General features: G+C 46.0%; 1 protein-coding gene across 1 annotated transcript in view; it reads left to right on the top strand.

Annotated features, from left to right (window-relative positions):
• Positions 1 to 24,653, top strand: part of UTP20 (UTP20 small subunit processome component) — a 1,051,825-nt gene that overhangs the window by 167,809 nt on the left and 859,363 nt on the right. Inside the window, exon 9 of the mRNA XM_085653318.1 lies at positions 21,305 to 21,451. Coding sequence (XP_085509444.1) covers positions 21,305 to 21,451 — 147 coding nt within the window. The remainder of the gene's footprint in view (positions 1 to 21,304; positions 21,452 to 24,653) is intronic.

The raw sequence follows: 24,653 nt of genomic DNA, 5'->3' as shown, positions 1-24,653 counted from the left end.
CTACATGGCTAGTGAATTAGAATACCAAGGACAGAGGCTTCATAGCCTCGGCTGTGCTACGCAAACAAATGATGGACGGATTGCTGAATAAATCATGCATTTACCCCCAGTTAAGAGATCTGGGTTAAATCCATTGTTCTGTTGCTCACCATGCCACCCCAGTTTAGACCCAGCCATATGCAAATCAGTCTTGACCTTGTGCCGCATGGGAACAGTCCAGCCCGAACTGCCAAGCCAGGTCCTCCCTGGACCGGAAACAAGCATGCTGGGACAGATTTCGGAGTATTACCCCTCATCAGCCAGGCTAGCTTGAATCCAGTGGCAAAGTGAGGAAGGGACCCACGTCTGGGCATACCCATCCCACTTAGGGCAAAACTAGACCTAGGAGATGCCACCGCCTGCCCTCAGACCCACTTGGCACAAGGGCAGGCAGGAAAATTAGCTAGTCAGGTGTTTCACTTGGAAGCTGAGCACACCCCTGAGGTGGGCAACCTGAAGTGGACAGTCAATGAAGGGTTTCACCTTCTTGTTTAGGTCTCGCCTGGCTAGAGCAGCGCATGCGCTGCACTAGCCAGGCGAGTGCCTTTTGCAATAGATTCTCTGAATGCCTTACATGCACACGTAGGGATGGACAAAGATGGCTGCTCTCGCCATTTGTCCAAACCTAACAGCATGCGTGTGTTCGTACGGGCAGTGGACAGTCCGACGCCATCTTGTGCTAAGCTTTCTATTGTCATGGCAACTATGCTGCCGCTTCGAGTATGCAGCTTGCCGATCTTCGCTGTACCACCTAGAGGCAATTCAAAATGTGCACGCATACGGAAAATGCACGCGCATGTGGACAGCCCTACGCCATCTTTGTTTACTTTAATTAGCGTAGGGATGTCCACACACACTGCGCGTATGGCGGCGTGCTTTCGCTTTGCCTCCCACCTCCCCGTAAGTTTACTTTAATTAGCGTAGGGATGTCCACGCGCGTGCGAATGGCTGCGCGCTTTCACCCCTTTCCCCCCGTAAGCCTCCAGACAAGTAAGGGACAGAAGCACATTGCGCCCATGCCCAGCAGCAAGCACCGCCACCGGTTCCTACTCCCTCTCAGCTGTAGGCCGATCTGGGGTCCCTGCGCTCCCGGTCTCACCTGCTACGGTTACTTCCTACTCCGCTCTGCTGTCACTCCGGGAGCCCACTGCGTGGGTGAGAGTCTCCGGAACTGCTGCTGCTGTTTTTCGAGGCACGGCTGCAGGGGCAGCGGCACGGCGTCTTCTCGGTTAGTGCAGAGCAGCTTCATGGCATTTTAGCCCAAAGACTGTTAAACAAAAAGTGAGCATGATGTGTGTTGGACCTGCAGCAATTCTATTTGTTGTTGCCTCTTTGACAGCATAAGAATTTCTGTAAAACAGACATACTAGTTTTGGCATTGCATTTATTTGATCTCTTAAATAGTCTAAACTGTTACCAGTAGGCAGCACTCCCTCCTGCTTGGTCACACCTTACCACCTCGCCAAACTACTTCAAGGGTGATGGCACTCTTAGGAGAAATGTGCTCACATTTGTCAATAGCTGGATTTAAGTGTTGCAGAAGGTCAGGTTCCCTGCAGAGAAGCCCCGCTTGTTGTTCCACCTACTTCTGGCCAGTGACTTCCTCTGACAGATTGCCTTTTAAACAGCCTTCCTATGAGAATGCGGTTCATTATGTACCATTTGGAGCCATTAAAAAGTACATCTTGGGGTTCAACTTATTGGATACCAATTGCTTCTGGCACTATGTATAATACATGTTTACAGACGAGCCTCAACTCTTATTAGAGACGAGGAAGAAACATTTCCGTCTAGGACCGCCGGGATACTGCAAGCAAATCCTTCACCATCGGCCTTATTCCAGCTCGTTTTACTCTAGAATTAGGTTTACTTTTCTGTGCGCATTTCCACTTAATCAAATGTTCTTTTTAGATTCCTTAATCTCCGTGTGAATTGTTTGTATTGGGTGAAAGCTGTATTGACCAAGCTTCAGCACATTTCCCTATGTAAAAATCCCCATGGTGAAGTGAGGCGGGAGCAGGCAATGTACTCATTTCAAACACTTGTATGTGCCGATCCTCTGTGCTGCTCTGGAAGAAACCCGCAGGCATTTAAAAGTGAAGACAGTCTGTGCAAGATACACAAACACACGCTCCCTGCATGCAGGAACACAGATTAGACGCATTACTGGTGACGATGGATTGAATGAATGTACTTCTGATTTCACTCGCGGCTCATCCCATCCCTGCTTCCCATCTGTGACACTGACATTCACCCACCTGCCTTCTTTGGAACTTGGTCCCCTATCACCTTAAGTCGTAAAGGGGACCTCGGAAATACAATTGCAAATACCGGTATGCAGTATATGTTTCTTTCTCCATAGGAAAGCATTAACATGTTAAAACACATTTGTGCTACAATTTTACTTACCTGTAAAAATTGATCTCTCAAAGTACTTACCCAATTACAACGTTTTTGGTTTTAACAATATATATAAATAACTATTATTTTTCTAACTTATCTCTAGTTTCTTCTTGAGTTTGTGTCTCATTTAATGCTTAACACTACCCTCTGATAGGCCCACACTGCTACAAAAGATACTATTTGCAATTATTAATTTAATCCCTGTAAGCCATTAGGTGCCATCTGGACTTTCTACATAGTGTACCTCTTTTTGTTACTCTACATAAAATAGCAGCTTCGTACTCCCTGCATTACTGAAATCGCCCACTGGATGAAGACCAACTGTCTGACGCTGAGCACCAACAACGAAATTGTGATATTTGGTAAGAGCACTTCACCGTGGGTCTCTACCTCTTGGCCAGCAGAAATAGGACTGACACCCACCCTCGCCAAGAACCTTGGGTTGGTCATTGACAGCAAACTCTACTTGACCGCCCAAATCAACGCCGTCATCACATCATGCTTCCATACCCTGAAAATGCTGAGGGTGATTTTGAAATGGCTCCCTGTCAGCACCCGGAAAACTGTCACACACACACCCTCGTCACAAGCAAACTGAATTACTGGATACCTTTTGTGCCGGGATCAACAAAAAACAAACCCAAAGGCTCTAGATCATTGAGAACTTGGTGGCCACAATCCCTCTCAGCCTCCCACCCTGCAGTCACATCACACCATACTTGCAGGAGTTCCACTGGCTCCCCATATACAAATGAGCGATTTCAAGCTCCTCACCCACACTTTCAAGGCACTCTAGAACACTGGCCTAGCATTCCTCTACAATCTCATCTGCTTTCACAAACCTTCCAGACACCTCTGCTGTCTGGACTTCCACTTGGACACTTCCCACACATACGGAAAACCAGATCCAGTGGTTGTGCCTTTCTTACATAGCTCCTACAGCGTGGAATGACCTGTTGCTACATATAGGAGCCTCTTCCTCCCTTTTTGACTTCCACAAAAAGCAGAAGATCCGGCTTTTGGAGTAGTCCCACTAGGCTATAGGTTTGGCTAAACTCATATTTTCTCAGTGTCAGGATGCCCTCTTATGTGATTGCACGCTCTACAAATCTGCATAACATATCCAGTGCTTGATTGTGTTTTTCCCTTTGTCATCTTTGGGAGGACTAACAAGAGAATTTGCAATGGCTGCCCCTGGATCTTCTGTCACTCCTAAATGGACAAATAAGTTATTTTTCATAGCTTCATGTAGCCCTTGCATTTCTTGGGTCCGCTCAAAAGACTACTTATCCAGTATTGGTGTATCTTTCATGGATTCACATGCTTGAATCATTTCCCGTCGTCGAAGTGGTAGTCCCACTGTACCATAATAAGCAGTAAACTTTGCAGTATAGGCCATCATGACAACAGAAGTCACCCTTATGACCTATCTAAGTCCTTTTTTTCTAAAAAGAACCAAACTTGACACACAGCCAATCAGGCGACAGCACCCTCTAGAACACTCCAGACAGAGGCAGAAACCCTCCAATTTTCGACCGCACGTCGTGTGAAGAGTCACCCTGAGCTCTGTTCAGTTTTTTCTTCAGTTTGTCAGTGTTTGGGATATCTTCACCATGTCTGACTCTTCTAAAACAGGTCTGTTCAGATCCTGCTCATCCTGTGGTAAAAAGGAAAAATCATGTGGATGACCCACATAAAGACTGCCTGTACTGCCTTTACCCTCGACATCAGGTGGAGTGTAGGATTTGTTGCACTTTTCCTACAAAAACGTTACGAGATAGAGAAGGACATCTTCTTATATGGCTGAAGAAATCAAAAGCCCAAACATCCAGTGCTTCTGGTGAAGACAGTGACCCTTCTCATGCCACCCAAAAAAGGTCAAGATCCTCTTACCATGGGGCTGCTGAAGGTAGTAGAAAGGCCTTAAAGAAAAATCACCTCAGAAAGGAGAAAGTGCAGCTTGTCTCCACTGGGGCGACTTCATCCTATCCTTCTACTCCTTCTGACAAGTAAAGAGAAAGACCTAGGTCTCCTTCCTCTGAGCCATCGGCATCAAAACAGCAAAAATCGTCAATGCCCCAGTCGACGCCGGCAGCGGCAATGATGATACATCCACATCGTCGTCTAAAACGCTGTCGAAATCAATGAAGCCACCTACTGTAGATGCAGTGGTTAAGGCACCGTTGATGGAAGCTCGACCTCCAAGTCACCATCTGCAAAGGCGGTTTCCGCAGAGATCCAGCCAGAGCTGGAGACCTAGATGAAGGCACCATTCGCAGCGACATCGTTGTCGTCAGTTGAAGACCTCATCAACTACATCACCTTCGGCGCCTTCAATGTCCATGGAAGACCCGTCCACGGAAGTACAGTTGACTAACTCACTGTCCACAAAGAAGGTGACAACTGCACAGACAGCGATTCAATCCTCTACAACACCTTTGCAGAAGGAAGTTCCACCGGCAACACCGCAATTCTCATCATCGACGAGAGTAAAAATTGCAAAAACCGTTTTAACATAGACTGACCTCTCCAAGTAAGATATCTCCTCTTTTGCCTAGCCATTTGCTAGGTATACAAGACTGATGAAGAGGGATCTTATGGGGATGCGTACAGTCCAGCTGAGTTCCAAGTAAAATGTCAGGATGACGATTCTGATTATGATAATGACTATATTCATCATATTATGGTCCTCCAAGGCGTTACTATGAACATTATAGTTATCGGCAACCCAGGAATGATGGGGTACTCATGCCTTCCTCATTATTACAAGACTTGCAGGACTATAAGAAGATCTTCCTTGACACCCCCACAGGAACAAACACCAGCACCTACTCTGCCAGTTCAATCTGTTACACCAGTAAATCTGCCACCCTCTTATGCACCCATAATGTCGCCCATACCTAGTGTTCCAACGCCAAGAGAGGACCATGCATCCTCTGAAGACGAACGTGAGGAAAATGAGATTCAGGAACCCTCAACCACCACCTGAAGAATGGGAGGACAATTTGATCCCTACTCCGTCTCCTTCCCTAACTCACCTGACGGATTCTCCCCCGGAAGACATTGGGGGCTTCTATAGCTTAATGGACAGAGCAAATGAAAGATTCCACCTCCCCACTTCCATCAAGCAATCAGACTGTTTCCTGCATGATTTTAAGGAGCAGTCTAGAGAGTTCATAAGAGCAATTCTGGTCACTGATTACATTTGCGAGGAAGGAATAAAAATAATGAGGAATCTGGCAACGGTTGTCCCAGTTCCACCACACCTTGATGCATTATTCAGGCTGTCTTGTTAACCATCCCAAGCCAGATTCTGTCATCTCTCAAGCGGTGCAAAGGTGTTCTGAAAATCCATCCATTTCCTTTTCAATACCTCTGGATAAAGACGGAAGACGCCTCAAAAATATAGGCAAAAGATTCTCCCTTATCCTAGCTATCACAATCCACACAGCAAATTCTCTGGCTATCTTAGCGTGATATGACCAACAGATGTGGTCAGATATTAAGTCTTCTTGACCTCATTCCTGAAGATAAGAAAGTCCTTTATATGGCCTATGACGGTGAGTCCTTATTTGGGAAACCTGTTGACGAAGCGCTGCTGGCGATAAAGACAGATGCTGAAACCGCCAGATCCCTTGGCACTTTACAATGTCGCAAGTTTCCCTTTCGTGGTGCCAAAGGAAAAGGTTTCACTACCTAAAGAGAGGGAATACCAACGACAACAGCAGTATCAACCACAGTTCCAATATAGAACAGGTTATCAGCAACCCTACTGCCAACTTCCTTCCGCGGCCTACTACAACAGACCACAGGGCGTAAACAGGTCCCACAGGGTCCTGACACAAGTCGCAAGCAGTGACCACGATTAGGTACCGACTACACCTCCTTCCAGTCAGGAGGGTAGAAACATCACCAACTACCTCCCACAATGGTAGCAGGTAACAGCAGACAGATGGGTGTTGGATTTGGTAACATATGGACACACCCTGGAATTTGTGCAGAGACCTCCAGCCAAGCCTCCAAAAGCAGCGAATTCACCTTGCCGTCACTTATTATGGAAAGAAGCTTTTTAATGTTGGCAAAAGGAGCAATAGACCGGGTCCCTACTCCCCAAAAGAACACCGGTTTCTACTCCCGCTTCTTCCTTATTCTAAAGAAGTCGGGGGAGTGGAGACCCATCCTAGACCTCAGAGCATTAAATAAATTCCCGCGCAAACAGTCTTTCCGTTTGATTTCTCTTTCCGACATTCTCCATCTGTTGAACAGCAACGATTTCATGACTTCCCTGGATTTGTAGGATGCTTATTTCCATACTCCCATACATCCAAATCATCGCAAGTATCTCCGTTTCACCGTAGCCAGTGCACACTTCCAGTTCAAAGTCCACCCTTTCTGGCTGAAATCCTCCCCAAGAATCTTTACAAAATGTCACGCTCCGGTGGCAGCCACACTTCGCAAGCAAGGTCATCAGGTATTTCCCTACCTAGACGACTGGTTGCTGAAAGCTTCCACACCGCAACAGGCCTCCAAGACTACAGCAGCATGCCTGGCATTCTTTCACAGGCTGGGTCTCAGTCAACTACCAGAAGCCCTTTATCTGCCCAAGTCAAAAGACAGACCCCCCTCCCCCCAGGATATTATGGCATAGATTTGCAGGTTTTGCGGCACAAAAAGTGAAATTTAGCAGAACAAAAATCAAACGTTTGTGCCATTATTGCAGCACTTTATTTTACAATGGAACCTGTGTTAGTAGAGTATTCCACTTTGAAATAGGCATGTTTAAAGTTTATGCAGCACTGCGGAAGTGCAGCTCCAATCTACTAACTTCATGGGAGGGGGCCGTATTTCTCCCTGGGATGTTCCAGCACCCAGGTATGCACCCCTGCCGGGGCACCACTTTCACTACTCCCTGGTTGTCACAGAACTCCCTTCACTCTCTGGTGTCAGTCACACAGCTCCCTTCACTCTTTGGTTTCAGTCAGGCAGCTCCTTTCACTCTGTGGGTTTAGTCACACAGCCCCCTTTGCTCCCTGGTCTCAGTCACACAGCCCCATTTGCTCCCTGGTCTCAGTCACACATCCCCCTTTGCTCCCTGGTTTCAGTCACACAGCCCCCTTTGCTCCCTGGTTTCAGTCACTCAGCCCCCTTTGCTTCTTGGTTTCAGTCACACAGCCCCCTTTGCTCCTGGTTTCAGTCACACAGCCCCCTTTGCTCCTGGTTTCAGTCACACAGCCCCCTTTGCTCCTGGTTTCAGTCACACAGCCCCCTTTGCTCCTGGTTTCAGTCACACAGCCCCCTTTGCTCCTGGTTTCAGTCACACAGCCCCCTTTGCTCCTGGTTTCAGTCACACAGCCCCCTTTGCTCCCTGGTTTGTCACACAGCCCCCTTTGCTCCCTGGTTTGTCACACAGCCCCCTTTGCTCCCTGGTTTGTCAAACAGCCCCCTTTGCTCCCTGGCTTCAGGATCACACAGCCCCCTTTGCTCCCTGGCTTCAGGATCACACAGCCCCCTTTGCTCCCTGGTTTCAGGATCACACAGCCCCCTTTGCTCCCTGGTTTCAGGATCACACAGCCCCCTTTGCTCCCTGGTTTCAGGATCACACAGCCCCCTTTGCTCCCTGGTTTCAGGGTCACACAGCCCCCTTTGCTCCCTGGTTTCAGGATAACACAGGCCCCTTTGCTCCCCGGTTTCAGGATAACACAGCCCCCTTTGCTCCCTGGTTTCAGTCACACAGCCCCCTTTGCTCCCTGGTTCCAGTCACACAGCCCCCCTTTGCTCCCTGGGTGCAGTCACACAGCCCCCCTTTGCTCCCTGGGTGCAGTCACACAGCCCCCCTTTGCTCCTGGTTTCAGTCACACAGCCCCCCTTGCTCCTGGTTTCAGTCACACAGCCCCCTTTGCTCCTGGTTTCAGTCACACAGCCCCCTTTGCTCCTGGTTTCAGTCACACAGCCCCCTTTGCTCCCTGGTTTGTCACACAGCCCCCTTTGCTCCCTGGTTTGTCACACAGCCCCCTTTGCTCCCTGGTTTCAGTCACACAGCCCCATTTGCTCCCTGGTTTCAGCCATACAGCCCCCTTTGCTCCCTGGCTTCAGGATCACACAGCCCCCTTTGCTCCCTGGTTTCAGGATCACACAGCCCCCTTTGCTCCCTGGTTTCAGGATCACACAGCCCCCTTTGCTCCCTGGTTTCAGGATCACACAGCCCCCTTTGCTCCCTGGTTTCAGGATCACACAGCCCCCTTTGCTCCCTGGTTTCAGGATCACACAGCCCCCTTTGCTCCCTGGCTTCAGGATCACACAGCCCCCTTTGCTCCCTGGTTTCAGGATCACACAGCCCCCTTTGCTCCCTGGTTTCAGGATCACACAGCCCCCTTTGCTCCCTGGTTTCAGGATCACACAGCCCCCTTTGCTCCCTGGTTTCAGGATCACACAGCCCCCTTTGCTCCCTGGTTTCAGGGTCACACAGCCCCCTTTGCTCCCTGGTTTCAGGATAACACAGGCCCCTTTGCTCCCCGGTTTCAGGATCACACAGGCCCCTTTGCTCCCCGGTTTCAGTCACACAGCCCCCTTTTCTCCCTGGTTCCAGTAACACAGCCCCCTTTGCTCCCTGGTTCCAGTCACAGAGCCCCCTTTGCTCCCTGGTTTCAGTCACACAGCCCCCCTTTGCTCCCTGGGTGCAGTCACACAGCCCCCCTTTGCTCCCTGGGTGCAGTCACACAGCCCCCCTTTGCTCCCTGGGTGCAGTCACACAGCCCCCCTTTGCTCCCTGGGTGCAGTCACACAGCCCCCCTTTGCTCCCTGGGTGCAGTCACACAGCCCCCCTTTGCTCCCTGGGTGCAGTCACACAGCCCCCCTTTGCTCCCTGGGTGCAGTCACACAGCCCCCCTTTGCTCCCTGGGTGCAGTCACACAGCCCCCCCTTTGCTCCCTGGGTGCAGTCACACAGCCCCCCTTTGCTCCCTGGGTGCAGTCACACAGCCCCCCTTTGCTCCCTGGGTGCAGTCACACAGCCCCCCTTTGCTCCCTGGGTGCAGTCACACAGCCCCCCTTTGCTCCCTGGGTGCAGTCACACAGCCCCCCTTTGCTCCCTGGGTGCAGTCACACAGCCCCCCTTTGCTCCCTGGGTGCAGTCACACAGCCCCCCTTTGCTCCCTGGGTGCAGTCACACAGCCCCCCTTTGCTCCCTGGGTGCAGTCACACAGCCCCCCTTTGCTCCCTGGGTGCAGTCACACAGCCCCCCTTTGCTCCCAGGGTGCAGTCACACAGCCCCCCTTTGCTCCCTGGGTGCAGTCACACGCCTCCCCTTCACTCCCTGGGTGCAATCATACAGCCTCCTCTTGTGTCGCGTGCACTAACTCCCTTTTATAGGTAGTGCTGACAGGACAGATATCTCGCAATAATCATCCTTCAGAACCAGGATCAAACCCAGAGGTAACTGCCCGTTTCGTCATCTCCCAATTTCAGCATTATAGGTAATATCCGGATTTAAACCTTTTTCACCTGTAGTTGACAGGTACTGTTCTATTGCACATAAGAGACTGGGTCTGTCAGCAGAAAGGTAGATTGAGGTCATGGAAAACTCAAAGGAGTTGGTTCTGGAAAGTGTAGGGTATTGGCACTGGAAATTATCATCAGAGCCAAGAGCCTTCTGTGATAATGGTTCACTGGTGATAATGGAGTGGAAGTATACTGTATACTCCCCAACAACATTTACTTGATACGAGGTAGCATATTTAGCACAAAAAAGCCACTGGTAGTCCTGATCCTTGGCTTGAAGTGACAACATGCTTAGGATAGCCCAGATAATCTTATTTCGGCTTGTGCAACCGTAGGTAGTAGCTATGCAAGGATAGGAGGACAACTGTAGTGCCCGGTACTCCTTTACTTCTTAAGATAGCATTAAGACTTCGCAGAAGCATTTCACCATAGGTTCACAATATAACAGTGGAGGAGGTTTGCCCACATACATCAAGCCATGCAAATGCAGGTTAAAAAAGCTGATGCAAACAGCCTTGGTTTAATGCGTGTGTGTACAAGATTCATCCCCACCATTTCAGTCGGGGTGCAGAGCATCCATGTTTAATGCCAGAAGAGAGCTAGGGATGAGAAGTGATACAATGTTTGATGCTTAACCTCATCCAGGAAGTTTACTACTCTAATCCCTGAAATGCAATTTAATGCAAGGCAAGAACCGTTTTTCTCCTCATATACAAAGATGCATCTGAATGTGAAACTAAGTGTGACAGCAGTGTGGTGTGCTTCTGCTGTTCAGAAGTGATAAGTGTTTGTGTACTCTGAGGAAACATGCTGACAGTATGGGTGGGACCTAATAGTCCTGGCTCTGACATTTCCCAGTACTCCCGACCTGGGATCCTAATTGTTCACATTATTTCCTGCAGTTACGTGAATGCCAAAGCAGTCGAGCCTGCGAGATAGAGAGCAAGAGCTGGCCAGCATCTGCGAACCATTGGTGGGTCACTAGGGCCCGACGACAATCTGTGGCAGCAGACGAGTCCTGTAGAGAATGCTTGTCTAGTTGTCCCAATAAATGATCCACGCACAGAATGTGCCAGTGAAGTGCTACTTCGTTATCTCGCTAGTCTTTCTTCAACATTGTAATGGAGGAGGCAGGCAGCTATTACGGCTGTACATTGCTGTACATGTAGTGACGTATGCGCGTACAGCCAATAAAATGGCACCATTTTTTTTATGCCTGCGGGAGACCGTTTTTTGCAGCAGAAATGGAAAATATTGCAGCCATCGCGCTTGTCAGCTGATTGTTATTTTTTCATGACTCGCAGAATCTCAAAATGCTGGAGGGTCTGAAAAGGAGTTTCTTAATAGCTAACCTCAATTCCATCAACAACAAAGCCTATCTATCTCTGGAAAAACAGTGGCTGTCAAACTTGGCATTAAGAATTTCACATAGAAAGTCAGTTTCAGTGCGGATGTTCAAGTCACTCCTTGGCATGGTGTGCCCCGCCATAAACGTAGTCCCACTTGCTCGACTAAAGATGAGACCTCTGCAGGAAGAACTTCAGTTGCAGCAATGAGTGCAGTTGACCGGCTCATTCAATGTCTTGATAAATGTCACCTCTGGAATGCAAGAAACGCTGGCTTGGTGGTCCCTACTGTCTTATCTCAAGTTCTCAGATTTCTGACTGCAATACCAGATTACATCATCACCACCGATGCCTCTCTAGAGAGCTGGCAACGTCATTTACAGGACCTCCGGGTTCTGGAAAGATGGTCTCAATCCAGCAAATCACTCCACATCAACCACCTGGAATTGAAGGCAATTTTTCTCACTCTCCAAGCCTACCTACCACGTATTGGAGGAGCGTCCGTGCTGGTTTAAACAGACAAGACGACCAGCATGCTCTATATCAACAAGCAGGGCGGCACGAGAGCTCTCTTTCTCAAGAGACTCAAGCCCTCTTGAAGTGGTTCGAAAGGCACCAAATCAAACTGAAGGCGCTACATGTTCCAGGGGTCAACAAAGCATTATCAGACCCGCTCAGCGGAACCATGGACAGTTGCCACAAGTGGGAACTATATCAACAGATTTTGAATGGGATTTTCGCACAATGGGGCAAACCTGCACTCGGTCTCTTTTCAACCAACAAAAACGCAAAATGCCAACTTTACACCAGTCGATACCCGCTTCTAGGCTTATGCGGAAATGCCCTTTCAATTAGATTGTCAGGGATTTAGGCTTATGGTTTTCCTCCCTTCCCTCTGATTCCGAGGAGTCTCACCAAATTGAAGATGGAGAAATGTCGCCTCATTCGCCTAGCTCCCCGGTGGCCCAGACAACATCAGTTCACCAAGCTTCTCCTACTGTTAGAAACCAATCCCGTCCATCTTCCCAAGAAACACAACCTTCTCACAAAGAACAAAGGCCAGATCCTCCATGCCGAGCCAGCATCTCTTCAATTGCATGCATGGCTCCTGGATTCCATGAGTTCTGCAATGTAAATAACTCAAGACTGTAGAGACATTCTGGCTAAAGCCAGAGCCGACTCCACTAACAAAACATACAAGCTGAAGTGTTAAATCTTGTGGTGCAAAGGTTCCAATATCCATCCCTGGGAATAATCACCAGAACAAGTCCTTCCATACCTATTATCTTTAGCTCATTCAGGTTTGGTATATTCTTCAATAAAGGTCCACCTAGCAGCAATATCTAGATTCAGGCGTACCTCTAATTCGCTTTCTCTCATTTTTTCCACAATAATTAAACAATTCCTGAAAGGTTTATTTAGAACCTTCCCTCCAGTTAAAGCTCCCCCAGTAGAATGGCCCCTCATTGTTTTTCTCTCCCAACACATGAAGTCGCCTACGAACCCTTTCACAGGGCGAATCTCAAGTTTTTCACTTTGAAAAGTTGCTCCCTTGCTCGCCCTCACTTTAATCTAAAGAGTTAGTGCGCTTCAGGCCTTTACTATTCAAGAGCCTTTCCTCCATTTTACTGATGAGTATGTGATGCTGCGTACAAACCCAAAGTTTATCCCCAAGGTGCCATCACAATGTCATCTCAATGAACCTATCATTTTGCGTTTATTTTTTTCCCACATCCGAAATCGCCAGCTGAGCAGTCTCTTCACACCTTGGACATCAAAAGGTGTTTCAAATTCTATCTACAAAGAACTAAGCAATTGAGAAAATCTGATCAGCTATTCGTCTCTTATGGCCTTCCTCAAAGAGATTCCGCATTCACCAAAGCTACCTCTGCCAGATGGATGATTCAGTCCTGTCACTGCAAGGCTGGGAAACCCCTCTCAGCTAAACCAAAAGCTCATTCTACAAAGGCAGTTTCTACTTCAGCAGCCTTGTTTGCCAGTATCCCGCTGAACAGAAGTTGCAAAGTGGCAACGTGGAAGAGTACTCATACATTCACTCAACACTGCTGCTTGGAGTTAAACAAAATATAGAAGTGGGTCTGCTGACACAAATGCACATCCATGGCACACTAGGCCAGACGCTGGCTTATCACAGCCTTTCAGGCTGTTTCTATTTTGGAGGCTTTTTCGGCCTTGGACTTTGGCAGCAACTTGCCAGCTATGTTTATTTAGTTGCTCGCTTTATGCTGTTCTTGGATTTAGGTCTGGTCATCTTCATACACGCTTCATCGTTTAATCTGAACATACTTTGCTTCTATATAAGACTGCTCAAACAAGCATATTCATAGCTGAACTCAGTGCCCTCGACATACAAACAACTTTTTTGCAACAAGGTCCGGCCTTTTCCTTTTTGCAGACAACAATCTAGCCTTGAAATAGTCCAAAGGACGAAACACATGTCAGCTGCCGCTTTTTGTGCTATGTGTAACAAGATGTGTGATGTACATAAGGATTAAATACTATTCATAAAAGAAGAAAAAAATACTATGGACTACATGTGTTTTTTACTCAATAGTCTTTTCTTGCCATGGTTTAGCATCACTGTATGGACTTCTAATGTGCGCTTCGGTACTTAATGTTGTATACTACTGCTTGGAGTCTGCCCACAAAAGCGATACTGCCGTGGAACAAGCAGTTTCATACCATTTATTCCACTGAGGTGAGCCTCCGAAACTGTAAGTGATTTCTGCTCTGATTAATACATTTTAATAGTTTATATTGTTGTAGTCATGTGTGCACAGATTGATGCATAGGATGTTACATTGCTACCAACCATCCACAAGCGTACTATGTATGTATTTAAGTATGGATAGTTATACGGTTGCAGACTGCTTGCTATTCTGATTCAAGCATGTGAAAGATACTTCAATATTGGATAAGACAATAAGTTACTTACCTGTAGCTACAGTTATCCAGTATTGAGATATTTCATTGATTCACATGCCACCCACCCTCCTCCCCATAGAGGCACCCCTCATAGCTTGGGATGTTCTTTGCCACTTGTGCTTAAAAATCATCTGAGGGCTTCAGCCTTTGTATGGAGGGTGCTGTCACCTTATTGGCTATGTCAGGTTTGGTACTTTAATTTTTTTTTAAAAAGGACTTGGATAGGTTATAAGGGCGACTTCAGTTGTCATTATGGACTATACTGCAAAGCTTTCTGCTTACTATGGTACTGTGAGACTCCCACTTCGACGGGGAAGGATTCAAGGATGAAAGATACCAATACTGGATAGCGGTAGTTACAGGTATAAGTAACTTATTTTCTTACCATGCTTGCCACTAATTTATTGTGTGCCAGAGGGTTGGTTTATCCCCCAATCCCATTTATGAATCATAACCGTTGCCCTTTCTAGGATGATATGCAAGTCTGTTTGTGCACCTTTCTCTTATGCTGCTTTCTTCTTTTTCACTCATAAGCACCGCTATCCAGCATCAAATGTTGTATTCTGTTGAAAATACTGTACGTGCACAATTGTGAAATGACTAACTTTCGAGTGGCTGAACACCGGATGGGGGTGTTCTATTATGCAATGTATTTTATTCTTCTCCCTTAATTAGATAACTAAATAATGCCTCCATTGCTTACTTAGCCCCACATTACTGGAATTTATTGACCATGGAGATGCTTTCTTGTACGAATTTTCAAATTTTTAAGAAAACCTGGTTATTTTAAGATTTCCATAAGTAAATTAACCTTTCCTCTTCCCTTTGCGGTGTTAGCTTGATTGCTGGGGTACTCTTTTGGTTGTGAATTGTAGTGCTCTAGAAATTCAGTTACATATCATAACTCGCTGACATTTTCTCTTTTTTAGCTTTAGATTTATCATCACTCTACAAACCCCTTAATACAGCCTTGTACTGTAGAAAAAAATGGAGTTATAACTCAATCAGATATTTCCTTATCCGTACTATTTGAAATCACCATTAGCAAAGCTATTGCATCTGAGTTTAATATTTCAATGTATGCAAACAGACATGTTGACGTGGTTTTTCAGTGTCATTGCACAAGGCCTATTTTATGATTAAATGCAATGATCTGTGTGAGCATGCTTGCAGTGATGTTTGGGCTATCTGACAGATCCCTCCTCCTGAAGTCGTGTGTAAATCCTGAGAGGTGGCCCCTGAAAGACCTCTGGTGTTTTTCCTCTTCTGGTGAGTGAAGATTTGGAGCCCGCCCAAGTCGAATTTCTCATTAGAAGATCTACTACAACAGTTCTGGAAGCCCTGTCTCATTTTACACAATTCTATATAAATGAAGATAGAGGGGGAGTTGGTTTAGCACCAACCAATCTTGGGGGTGGGGAAGAACACTTTTTCATTTAGTATAATTTTGCACTGAAACCCAAGGCATAAAAAGTTCAACTGCATTTGAGTGTGATTGAGAGCAAATGGTGAGGAACAACCACGAAAATGACTTTTGTCTTGCGTGCAACCACCTGCATTGCGGCTCTCCTGCTGTCACATAATAACTGACAGGGATTATTACATTCTGCTTTAAGGCCTGGAACGGGGGCACCCATTTTTTTTTTTTTTTTGTAAGTGAATAGTAAATAAGCAAGCCATAGCCAATCATTTATCATTCACAGCGGAGCACACCCATAAAGCACTGTGAAGGCTATTTAGATTTTCTTTTTAATTTTGGTGATGTCCCTAGAAGGGTCAAGGGTACCACCAAGTTTCTGGAGCCCCCTGCCCCATAAACAACATTAGAAAAAACCCAATAAGTCTCCTGGGTCATTGAAACTGTGACTCCAGGATAACTTGCCTTATTTTTTTAAAGTACTTCCCAGGCTGGAGATTTTGCTCTACAGGTTGGAGGGACTGATACTATGGCTGCATTTTATGGGGCTTGAAGATGTATTAAAAATAATTCAAGGCCCTCCTGCAGTTGTTTTTATGATTGTATTTTTTGGTCTGAAAAATGTAAAAAAAATAAATAAATAAGAGACATTTAAAAAAAGAAAGAAAAAAAGAAACTATGTCTCTGGCTATGTATTTTCAACTATTTCACCCAAAAAATGTAATAATGATCATGTAAAAAGAAAGTCACAAACATGTATTTTGATAAAAGTTTATTAAATATTTTGTAAGTAATCAATATTAATAAACATTGCATTCTGTGTATTATTGAAATATACATTTGATTAAAATTATTTGTGATTTGTGAAGAAAGATGATAGACGTGCTTTAAATATAGGGAGAAGGTGTGGGAAGGAGGACAGGAGATGCTGTGGGGAGTGATTGTTTGCCGGCCCTGTGAACAAACACTTTCTTTTGGCCATGTGTGGGGAGGTGGCAGGAAAAGCGTACTTTGTTTTGCCAATAACTTTGGCACCATTTGAGGAATCCTCGCAAAAGTTTCGAAACTAGTTTGCCGCTTCAGCTGCTGTCTTGAAAGTTTTGCCGAGCTCTGTCACGTGTGGGCCAAGAAAAAGGGAGGGGAGGGCCCAAAACGCGTAATACTCATACAATTTCCCATGGAGACTTTAGACACAGCTACAGTCCGAATTGCTGAAAAGATTTACACCAAATTTGGCAGAAAGGGTAGCTGTTGGTCCAAAAGCGACCTTTTTAGGTCTCGCCTGATCCAGCGCATTCGCTGCTCTGGCGAGACATTTAGTGTGTGGGGTTTAAAGAGCCGACCTCAACTTTTTGGCTGGCATAGAGCGTGCGGTTACACGCACAATGACGAGCAGAGGCACCATCTGGCTTTCCTCTCTCGTGATGGTGCGTGCACATCACACACCACTAGCCAGCCTGCTTTCACTTTTGCCGTCGCGCGCGCACCACTCGCGTGCTTTTCTTCCTTTTCTTTTAGGGCGCGTGCGTGCACACATCTCCCGGGCTTGTTTTTTATTTCCTTTTTGTTCTCCCTGGCTCCCTCTCTCTGCCCCTTTTCTCTCTCTTTCTGCCCTTTGCTCCCCGTGTACCTCTTTCTGCCCTTTGCTCCCCGTGTACCTCTTTCCTCTGTTTTTCCCGGCTCCCTCCCTCTCTCTGCCTCTCTCCCTGTGCTCCCCCTGTGTGCCTCCCATTCCTCTGTGCCTGTCTCTTCCCGCCCGGAGAAAAAGGAAGGATCCGTCACCCCGAACATCCCTGGGGCTCAGGTAAGGTAGTCATTCCCCAATATTATGACTGTAGATAGGAGTAAAACGTGTGTGTGTGTTTAATTAGCACGTTTGTTTTCAGCTGGTCCTCGTTAATTGCTACAACTTACGAGGATCGCCTGAAAACACAGCCACTTGTTTTGATTTGTCATAAGTATTCACGCGCCACTGCATCCACTTGCTGTCCCCTTTTAATCATACAAAGGCACCAATAAATAGCAGGGTTTCGCTATTGTTTTACAAAACTTTTAATACTCGTCATGTCTGTATTTTATATTTGGAAGGCGCAGAGTGCCTGGAGACTCGCACCACAATTCCAAAGTCCCCAGCTTTGCATGTTATGCCACATCGTCTTTCCATATTTATCAAATAGGTTTATAGGGGTTTATCTCTGTTTCCCTGAGCACTGCACCAGCACAGGACAAGCGTGTTCACTTAAATTATGCAGAGCTTCCCTCCGGAGTCTTTGTTCTGGGTCCCTCCCTGCCAGACCTCACAATATCCCCAGACCGCATAGTTTATCTCCGTCATCAGGCCGTAAGTCTTATCAGGCTACTCATTTGGTTTGCTCTCACGTCCTCTCTCTGTTGTCTGTGTGTTACAAATGATTGTTATTTAAAATGCAAAGTGAGTATTTGTTTTTAAATTTACCCGGGAGGATTCCTACAGCCTTTTCATTTAAACGTACCCTCTCCATTTACCTTTTAAATTTAACCCTTTCCATACTTTATTAGTTAGCTCCAGCATTGTCATTGTTCCTTTAAACTATTTACTCCTCACGATTTTGCTCACCAGTTTTTTTTTTGGTTTTCCATTCATGAGATATTTGTATCCTGAGTGTTTCTTTTAGTCCGAAACGAGAACATGGCGCTAACCTACATTATTGACTACGACATTCAGGCGGTGGGAAGCTTTACCCGTTACAGAACTATAGCATGGTAACGCCACTCGCTGGCAGTTGCACTATATAAGAAGGGGATTTTCAGCCAGTGCTCCTAAATAAGTTTTTGATGTTCAGTTTCTGCACAGCGGGTGTATTAACCATCCTTGAGTCGTGTGCTAGAAATGTTTCACTCCCTGTGATGTCTTGCGTAGAGTAGTTTACTTTGGCCCTTGTGACGAGTTGCCAAGAGAGAAATACACCCGAGGTTTGAGGTTTCTCTGGTCCTGGAATTATCGAATCTGCAAATTCTGGATCTGATAAACCAACCCGGTAGTCTAATGCAGTTGACTTCCCTCAACTCAAATAAAAAGCTCTTCCCCCTCCTCTGCCCCCATCATTCTTCGACTTCCCCAGCCAATGAAAACAAGCATTTGCAATGCAATAGGTCCCGCATTAGCCAGAATTTGAGCAATTGGCATTGTAAATGACAATGCCATTCAATTTTAAAACCTAAAAAACCTCAGTCAAGAAGTGTTGGCAGCCATCTTGGGACTCTGCTTCAACCGAGTCCCACAAACAAAATCACAAACAAATGTTTTTTTAAAAAAAAAAGGAAACTGCTAGGTTTTTTATTTTCCAGCAGGAGTTGCGTTGGATCTGCAGCACCTGCCGAAAAATCTAAATAATAGAAGTATGGGTTCCTGAGCTTCTCTGCTATTTAGTCCCCAGGTGGGCCAGGTTCCGGGGGCACACAGGATTAAAATCAGGAGGGGGTAACACGGGGCCCCCCTCCTCAGGCTCTTTTAAGCCCCAGGGACCACCACCTCCCTGGGGCATTATTTTAAATTTGGATGGGGGCCGTACAGATCCCCTTCTTTCTTATGGCGGGTTGAAACCCAGGGGGCCACTACCTCCCCGGGGCTAATTTAAAAGTTGTTTTGGGGGGGGGGGGGATGTGTGGACCCCCTGGGACCGCCAGGTCCCCGGGGTCTATTATATAATTAAAACTGGGAGGCGGCCAGATACGGCAGTGGGGACATTGCCAGCCCCCCCCCCCCCCCCCCCCCCCCCCCCCGGCAGGCTCCTGCTATGTCCCAGGGAGTAAGTTAGAATTATCTCAGCGAAGTATAACTGCTGAATTTCTGTGTTTTTGTGAGTGAAATCTGAGCCTAACTAGAACGTCCTTGTAACCTTTGCTTTTCCAAGTCAATTTCGAAGCTTTTTTTCATGATATTTCCTAACATCCATGTAACCTTTGTTGTTTTCAGTGTGTGTGTGTGTGTGCGCGCGTATATATATATCACTGTTCTGTTTTTACTGACTTTACTGTCTGAGATCTAATATTCTTATGATTATTAGTCAATGTGGAATTTCGAAACTTTATATTGATAATTACCAGGCTTTTGAGAATTTCTACCTCATATTTCTTTACAAAAGCAACAGTTAGTACCGAGTTATTTAGAGCAATACTGTAAAAACATAAGTGCTCGGTTATGGAACTAAGGCAATGAATAAAAATGCCATTCTGGTGGAACATAAGCCTCCCTTCTTGATCTAGACAAGTGATGGCCAACCAAGTAAGAAATGTCTGAATTTATGTGGATAATCTAGTATCCATGATTAATCAGGTTTATTTGATTAGAAACCATACTTTATCTTCTTTCCTATTTAAAGAAAAAAAACACATGATTCAATCAGCATGCACTCTCGTTATTGACTCTGAGAATAATTCACTGGACTATGGGAATGCCTTGTAACTAAGCATTATGAAAAAACATGCTGGGTAAACTCTAGCTAGATCACAATGTTAGTGTAATTTTGTTCTTAGCACCTAGAGATATGTAGTATAGTGCGATGTATAGCACACTTGCTCACTGCTAATAAAAAGCCCAAGTGACTCTTGGTCAACACTGCTGTTAACTAAAGCCAAATAATAACACTGGATTAACCTCTATGGCCAGAAATGCCTGAAGCCTTTTTTCTTTTTTAAATTTGGGAGTTTCTGACTCCCATGTTCATGTATTTTTCAGGAAAGAACTAAAATGTTCTTTTCCCAATACTTGTTCTCTGAATAAATTGATAGGAATCTCGTCTTACTCCAGTACCTTGATCTCTCTCAATGCTTCTCTAACCTGCACATACTGCATACATAGCTATAGTGGATTATAAAGTAATCATCATCAAGTTTGGGTTGGGTTCACAATATGTAAATACTTATAATAAATAAATACATCCTGATATTTTGGAAAGAACACACACTCAGAATCACCCCCAACCCGTCTCCCCCCACTTGAGATTTCTTTGGGAACATTACTATTTAATGCATGTTTTAAAAGGAGGAAGACAACAGTAGGTAAAATTACTATTCACATATATTAAAGGTTGAGGGGGCACTGCGGCACACTCTTGATGTCTGTGTACTAATCTCATTTAGACTTTCAGCACATATGGATTAAAGATTAGGGCATTGGGTTGTAGTCTGAAATTCCTTTATTAGATTTTCCATTGTCTTGCAGTGTAGAACAGGGCAATACAGACTTGTCTCGCTCCAACTTGATTATATCTTCGGATTGAGGACAGAACAATTGTCACTCATTTTCCCTGTACGTTTACACCATTCAGGACACATTTTAAATTAAAATATTGCATCTTAAAGGGCCCTGCATGTATGGAAAAAAGATCCCTTATCTCAGCCATTTACTTTTTTTCCATAGAAAACAAACTCACACCTTGCAAGTGTGTTTTCTCTGCACAAACAAAGTCAAACAAACACTATAAATATGTCTTTTGCTTAGCAAGCTTTACTGTAGGGCAGGCCGCGTGGTGGCAAGTTGAGAGATTAGGGCACATGTCTTGACTGCCACCCCACAAGCATGACAGTAGCCAAGGCCTATATAGTGCTGTGTTTCTTTGAAGCAGAAGAACTCTTCACACGCATTGATTAACTCATGTCTAATCTCTTTCTTCTAGGAATCTCTTCTAAGACTTTGTGAGAAAATGACACCAAGCAACAAGTTAGAATGCTCTGATCAAATTGAAAGAGTCTTACAAGTGTATCTTCTTCTTGTAGAACATGAAGAAGGGTCCAAGATTCCAAAACCAAAAGATGTTTGTCAGGTGAGTCGTGGATGTACTTGCATAGTAATGCACCCATATAACTGTGACACAACTAGTCTGAATAATATGGGAGTCAAAATAAAAGGCTGCCAGGAATGAGCTAGTTTTATGTAAATCTTCATTGTGGCAACTAAATAGATGTTCTAGATGTACTTCATTTAACAGACATTTTGGGATTTTAAAAAATGTCTGTGGAAAATTTACAGGTATTTTTATTTTAAGTGCCAAATGCCCATATCAAATAATGTCTAGTTGCATTCCCATATGAGTACACAAAGAACAAGAATGTAAACACGAACACAGGAGAAGTGTTTTCAGGGTTTCTAATGCTAAAAGGAAGGGGAAGAGTTATTTTATGCACAGGAAGCAGGTTACACAGTTTTGGGGTCATATCCTATCAAATATCCCCACTTAGCTCACATGTTGAGAGGAGAACAGCTAAGATGAGGTTGTGGGCAGAGAGAGTAGGTTTCTTTTATACCTGCAAGGACGAATCGTACTGTAGAGTCAAATGGGTGCAAGTTTTTCTAGCAATTTGTAGACCATGCAAATGCTTTTGAACCTGTTCCTGCACGGATTGGATGCTAGCTGGCGTTTTTAGATTAAGAAAAAAAGGTGAGTGGTCAAGTTGGTGGTATTCAGTAGCCTGATGCTGTGAAAGTTCATGGTCAAATCTAAAGGTTGTCAGGAAGCCATCTACAGACAGATTATTAGATGTGAATGGAAGGGTGTGTTTGGAAAAAAATGACAAATCCACTTGGTAAGAGAGCTGACATGGTAAGTTCTCTTCTAGGGGATCCTCATCAATAGTCATAAGCACTGAATATTCCCGCCCATGTGCGGGGACCCCGGAAATAATAAAAATATATATGAAAAACATACATATATACAGCTCTGTATATGTATAAACATATATTATTTTTTCCAAGCAAATGCAGCCCCCATAGTAGGCTAGACAATGTAGATATAAATATCCAATAACACACCATAGGTATAATAATACACCTAAATCTTTCTTTTTTTTTTTATGAGATAAAAACTCATGATAAAGAAAAGAAAACGCTGTGCAAAACACAGATCCATAAAACATTGTCAGCCTGCATTGCAATACAATACCATAGAGACTGAAAAGCCTTGTACAGGTAAAAACTGGCACCGTGCCTTTAAGGCAGCCCTGTTTCCAATATCCCATCATGCCTCAGGGGTGACAGTTGGGTCAGTTGTTCTTTCTGGCTCCTTCAGTCAGGACCCTGGAATTCAGCTCTCTTCATTTTTGACTTTCTAGTCAAGAATTGTTACTTTTCTAGTGGCTTTTTTGCTTCGTCTTAATATATCCTGTTGGGGAAGCAGTTTTCCTGTGTTTTCTGACAAGATTCAAGAACTTTTTTCTGTCAGAAAAATGCCTTCTCTGTTCATGCCCTGTCCATCCTGTGTCAAAAAGAAGGCTTCTTCAGACACACACGATGTGTGTATCGTCTGTCTACCGGATTCACACTCTCCTGCGTCCTGTCGTCACTGCAAGGATCTTTCAAAGAGGACTTTGAAAGAAAGAGAAAGAATCAGGCTTTATGGCCTTTCTGAACGGTCGACGTCGAAGCAGCTGATCCCTGTATGTTCTCCATCGGCGTCGGGCTCGGCGTCGAAGACTCCAGCGGCGGGATCGTCGTTGAGAGGTGAGGAGTCCAGGGAGAGTCATGCTTCAAAGAGAAAATCTACGTCGACACTCGATCCGGCGGCGAAGCGCTTTCGTTCGTCGTCGGCAACTTCGACGTCAAGAAAACATCGATCGGCGTCGAAGGAGAGACATCCTCGTTCGAGGTCAAGAAAACAGTGATCGACGTCGAAGGAGAGACAGCATCGTTCGACGTCAAGAAAACAGAGATCGACATCGAAGGATAGACATAGTCGATCGACGTCAAAATCGACATCAAGGCAAAAGTCGACGCCCCAAGATGAACACAGGCGTTCGGCGTCGAAATCTACAGCGACGTCGAGGCAAAGATCGTTGTCAAAAGATCAGGAAAGATCTTCAACGTCAACACCTGAATCGCTGGCGAAAGCATTACCGACGTCAAGACGAGGATCATCTTCGGAACACTCGACGTCGAGGCAGGTGCCTCTGTCGGGATCGACGTCGAGGCAGGTGCCTCTGTCGGGATCGACGTCGAGGCAGGTGCCTCTGTCGGGATCGACGTCGAGGCAGGTGCCTCTGTCGGGATCGACGTCGAGGCAGGTGCCTCTGTCGGGATCGACGTCGAGGCAGGTGCCTCTGTCGGGATCGACGTCGAGGCAGGTGCCTCTGTCGGGATCGACGTCGAGGCAGGTGCCTCTGTCGGGATCGACGTCGAGGCAGGTGCCTCTGTCGGGATCGACGTCGAGGCAGGTGCCTCTGTCGGGATCGACGTCGAGGCAGGTGCCTCTGTCGGGATCGACGTCGAGGCAGGTGCCTCTGTCGGGATCGACGTCGAGGCAGGTGCCTCCGTCGGGATCGACGTCGAGGCAGGTGCCTCCGTCGGGATCGACGTCGAGGCATATGCCTCCGTCGTCAAAGGCCTCCAAAACGTCGGAGAAGATACTGACGTCGAGGCGAAGTTCCCCGTTGGGTTCTAGGCCTCCGTCCAGGACAAGTCCTCAGTCGACGACAGTGCTCTCGACGTCGAGGCAGGACACATCGCCGCTTATCCACTCGGCGTCGAAGTCCAGATCTCCGGTGATAGGCGTATCACCGTCGAGACAGTCCTCAGCAGGGGAGTACTGCGAAACGTCACAAATTCGTTTGACGTTCAGACCAGTGTCGAGGCGCAAATCTCCACATAGACTGATTTATACCACATCGGAACATGGTTCATCTCTGCCTATTTCAATTTCACCTTCAGCCTCAGAAGGCTCAGGATCCCCTTTGTCTATTTCAAGATCCGGATCGCCAGACCCAGCTCCTCCAGTAGAAAAGAGCCGACCATTAAGACAGGAGGAGGTTCATACTCGGAGTCACAGCCCCACCAGAGTACTGCCTCAGGAAACTTCTATGGCACAGGCTGTTAGTATTTCCTTAGCAAGGTTGAGGAATCTGGCTCAACCGTTAAGACCAGCAAGTTCCCATTCTCGAGGAAGAGAATATCAACGGCGCTCACGTTCGCCCAGGAGACGATCCAGGTCCACCTCTCGCAGGAGAGAGTCGGTGGGATCGGAGAGAAGACGACGT

This window comes from Triturus cristatus, chromosome 4_1 (assembly GCF_964204655.1).
Source record: "Triturus cristatus chromosome 4_1, aTriCri1.1, whole genome shotgun sequence".
Classification (NCBI taxonomy): Eukaryota; Metazoa; Chordata; class Amphibia; order Caudata; family Salamandridae; genus Triturus; species Triturus cristatus.
Note: the sequence above shows the minus strand (reverse complement) of the source record. Positions and strands in the feature narration are given on the sequence as shown.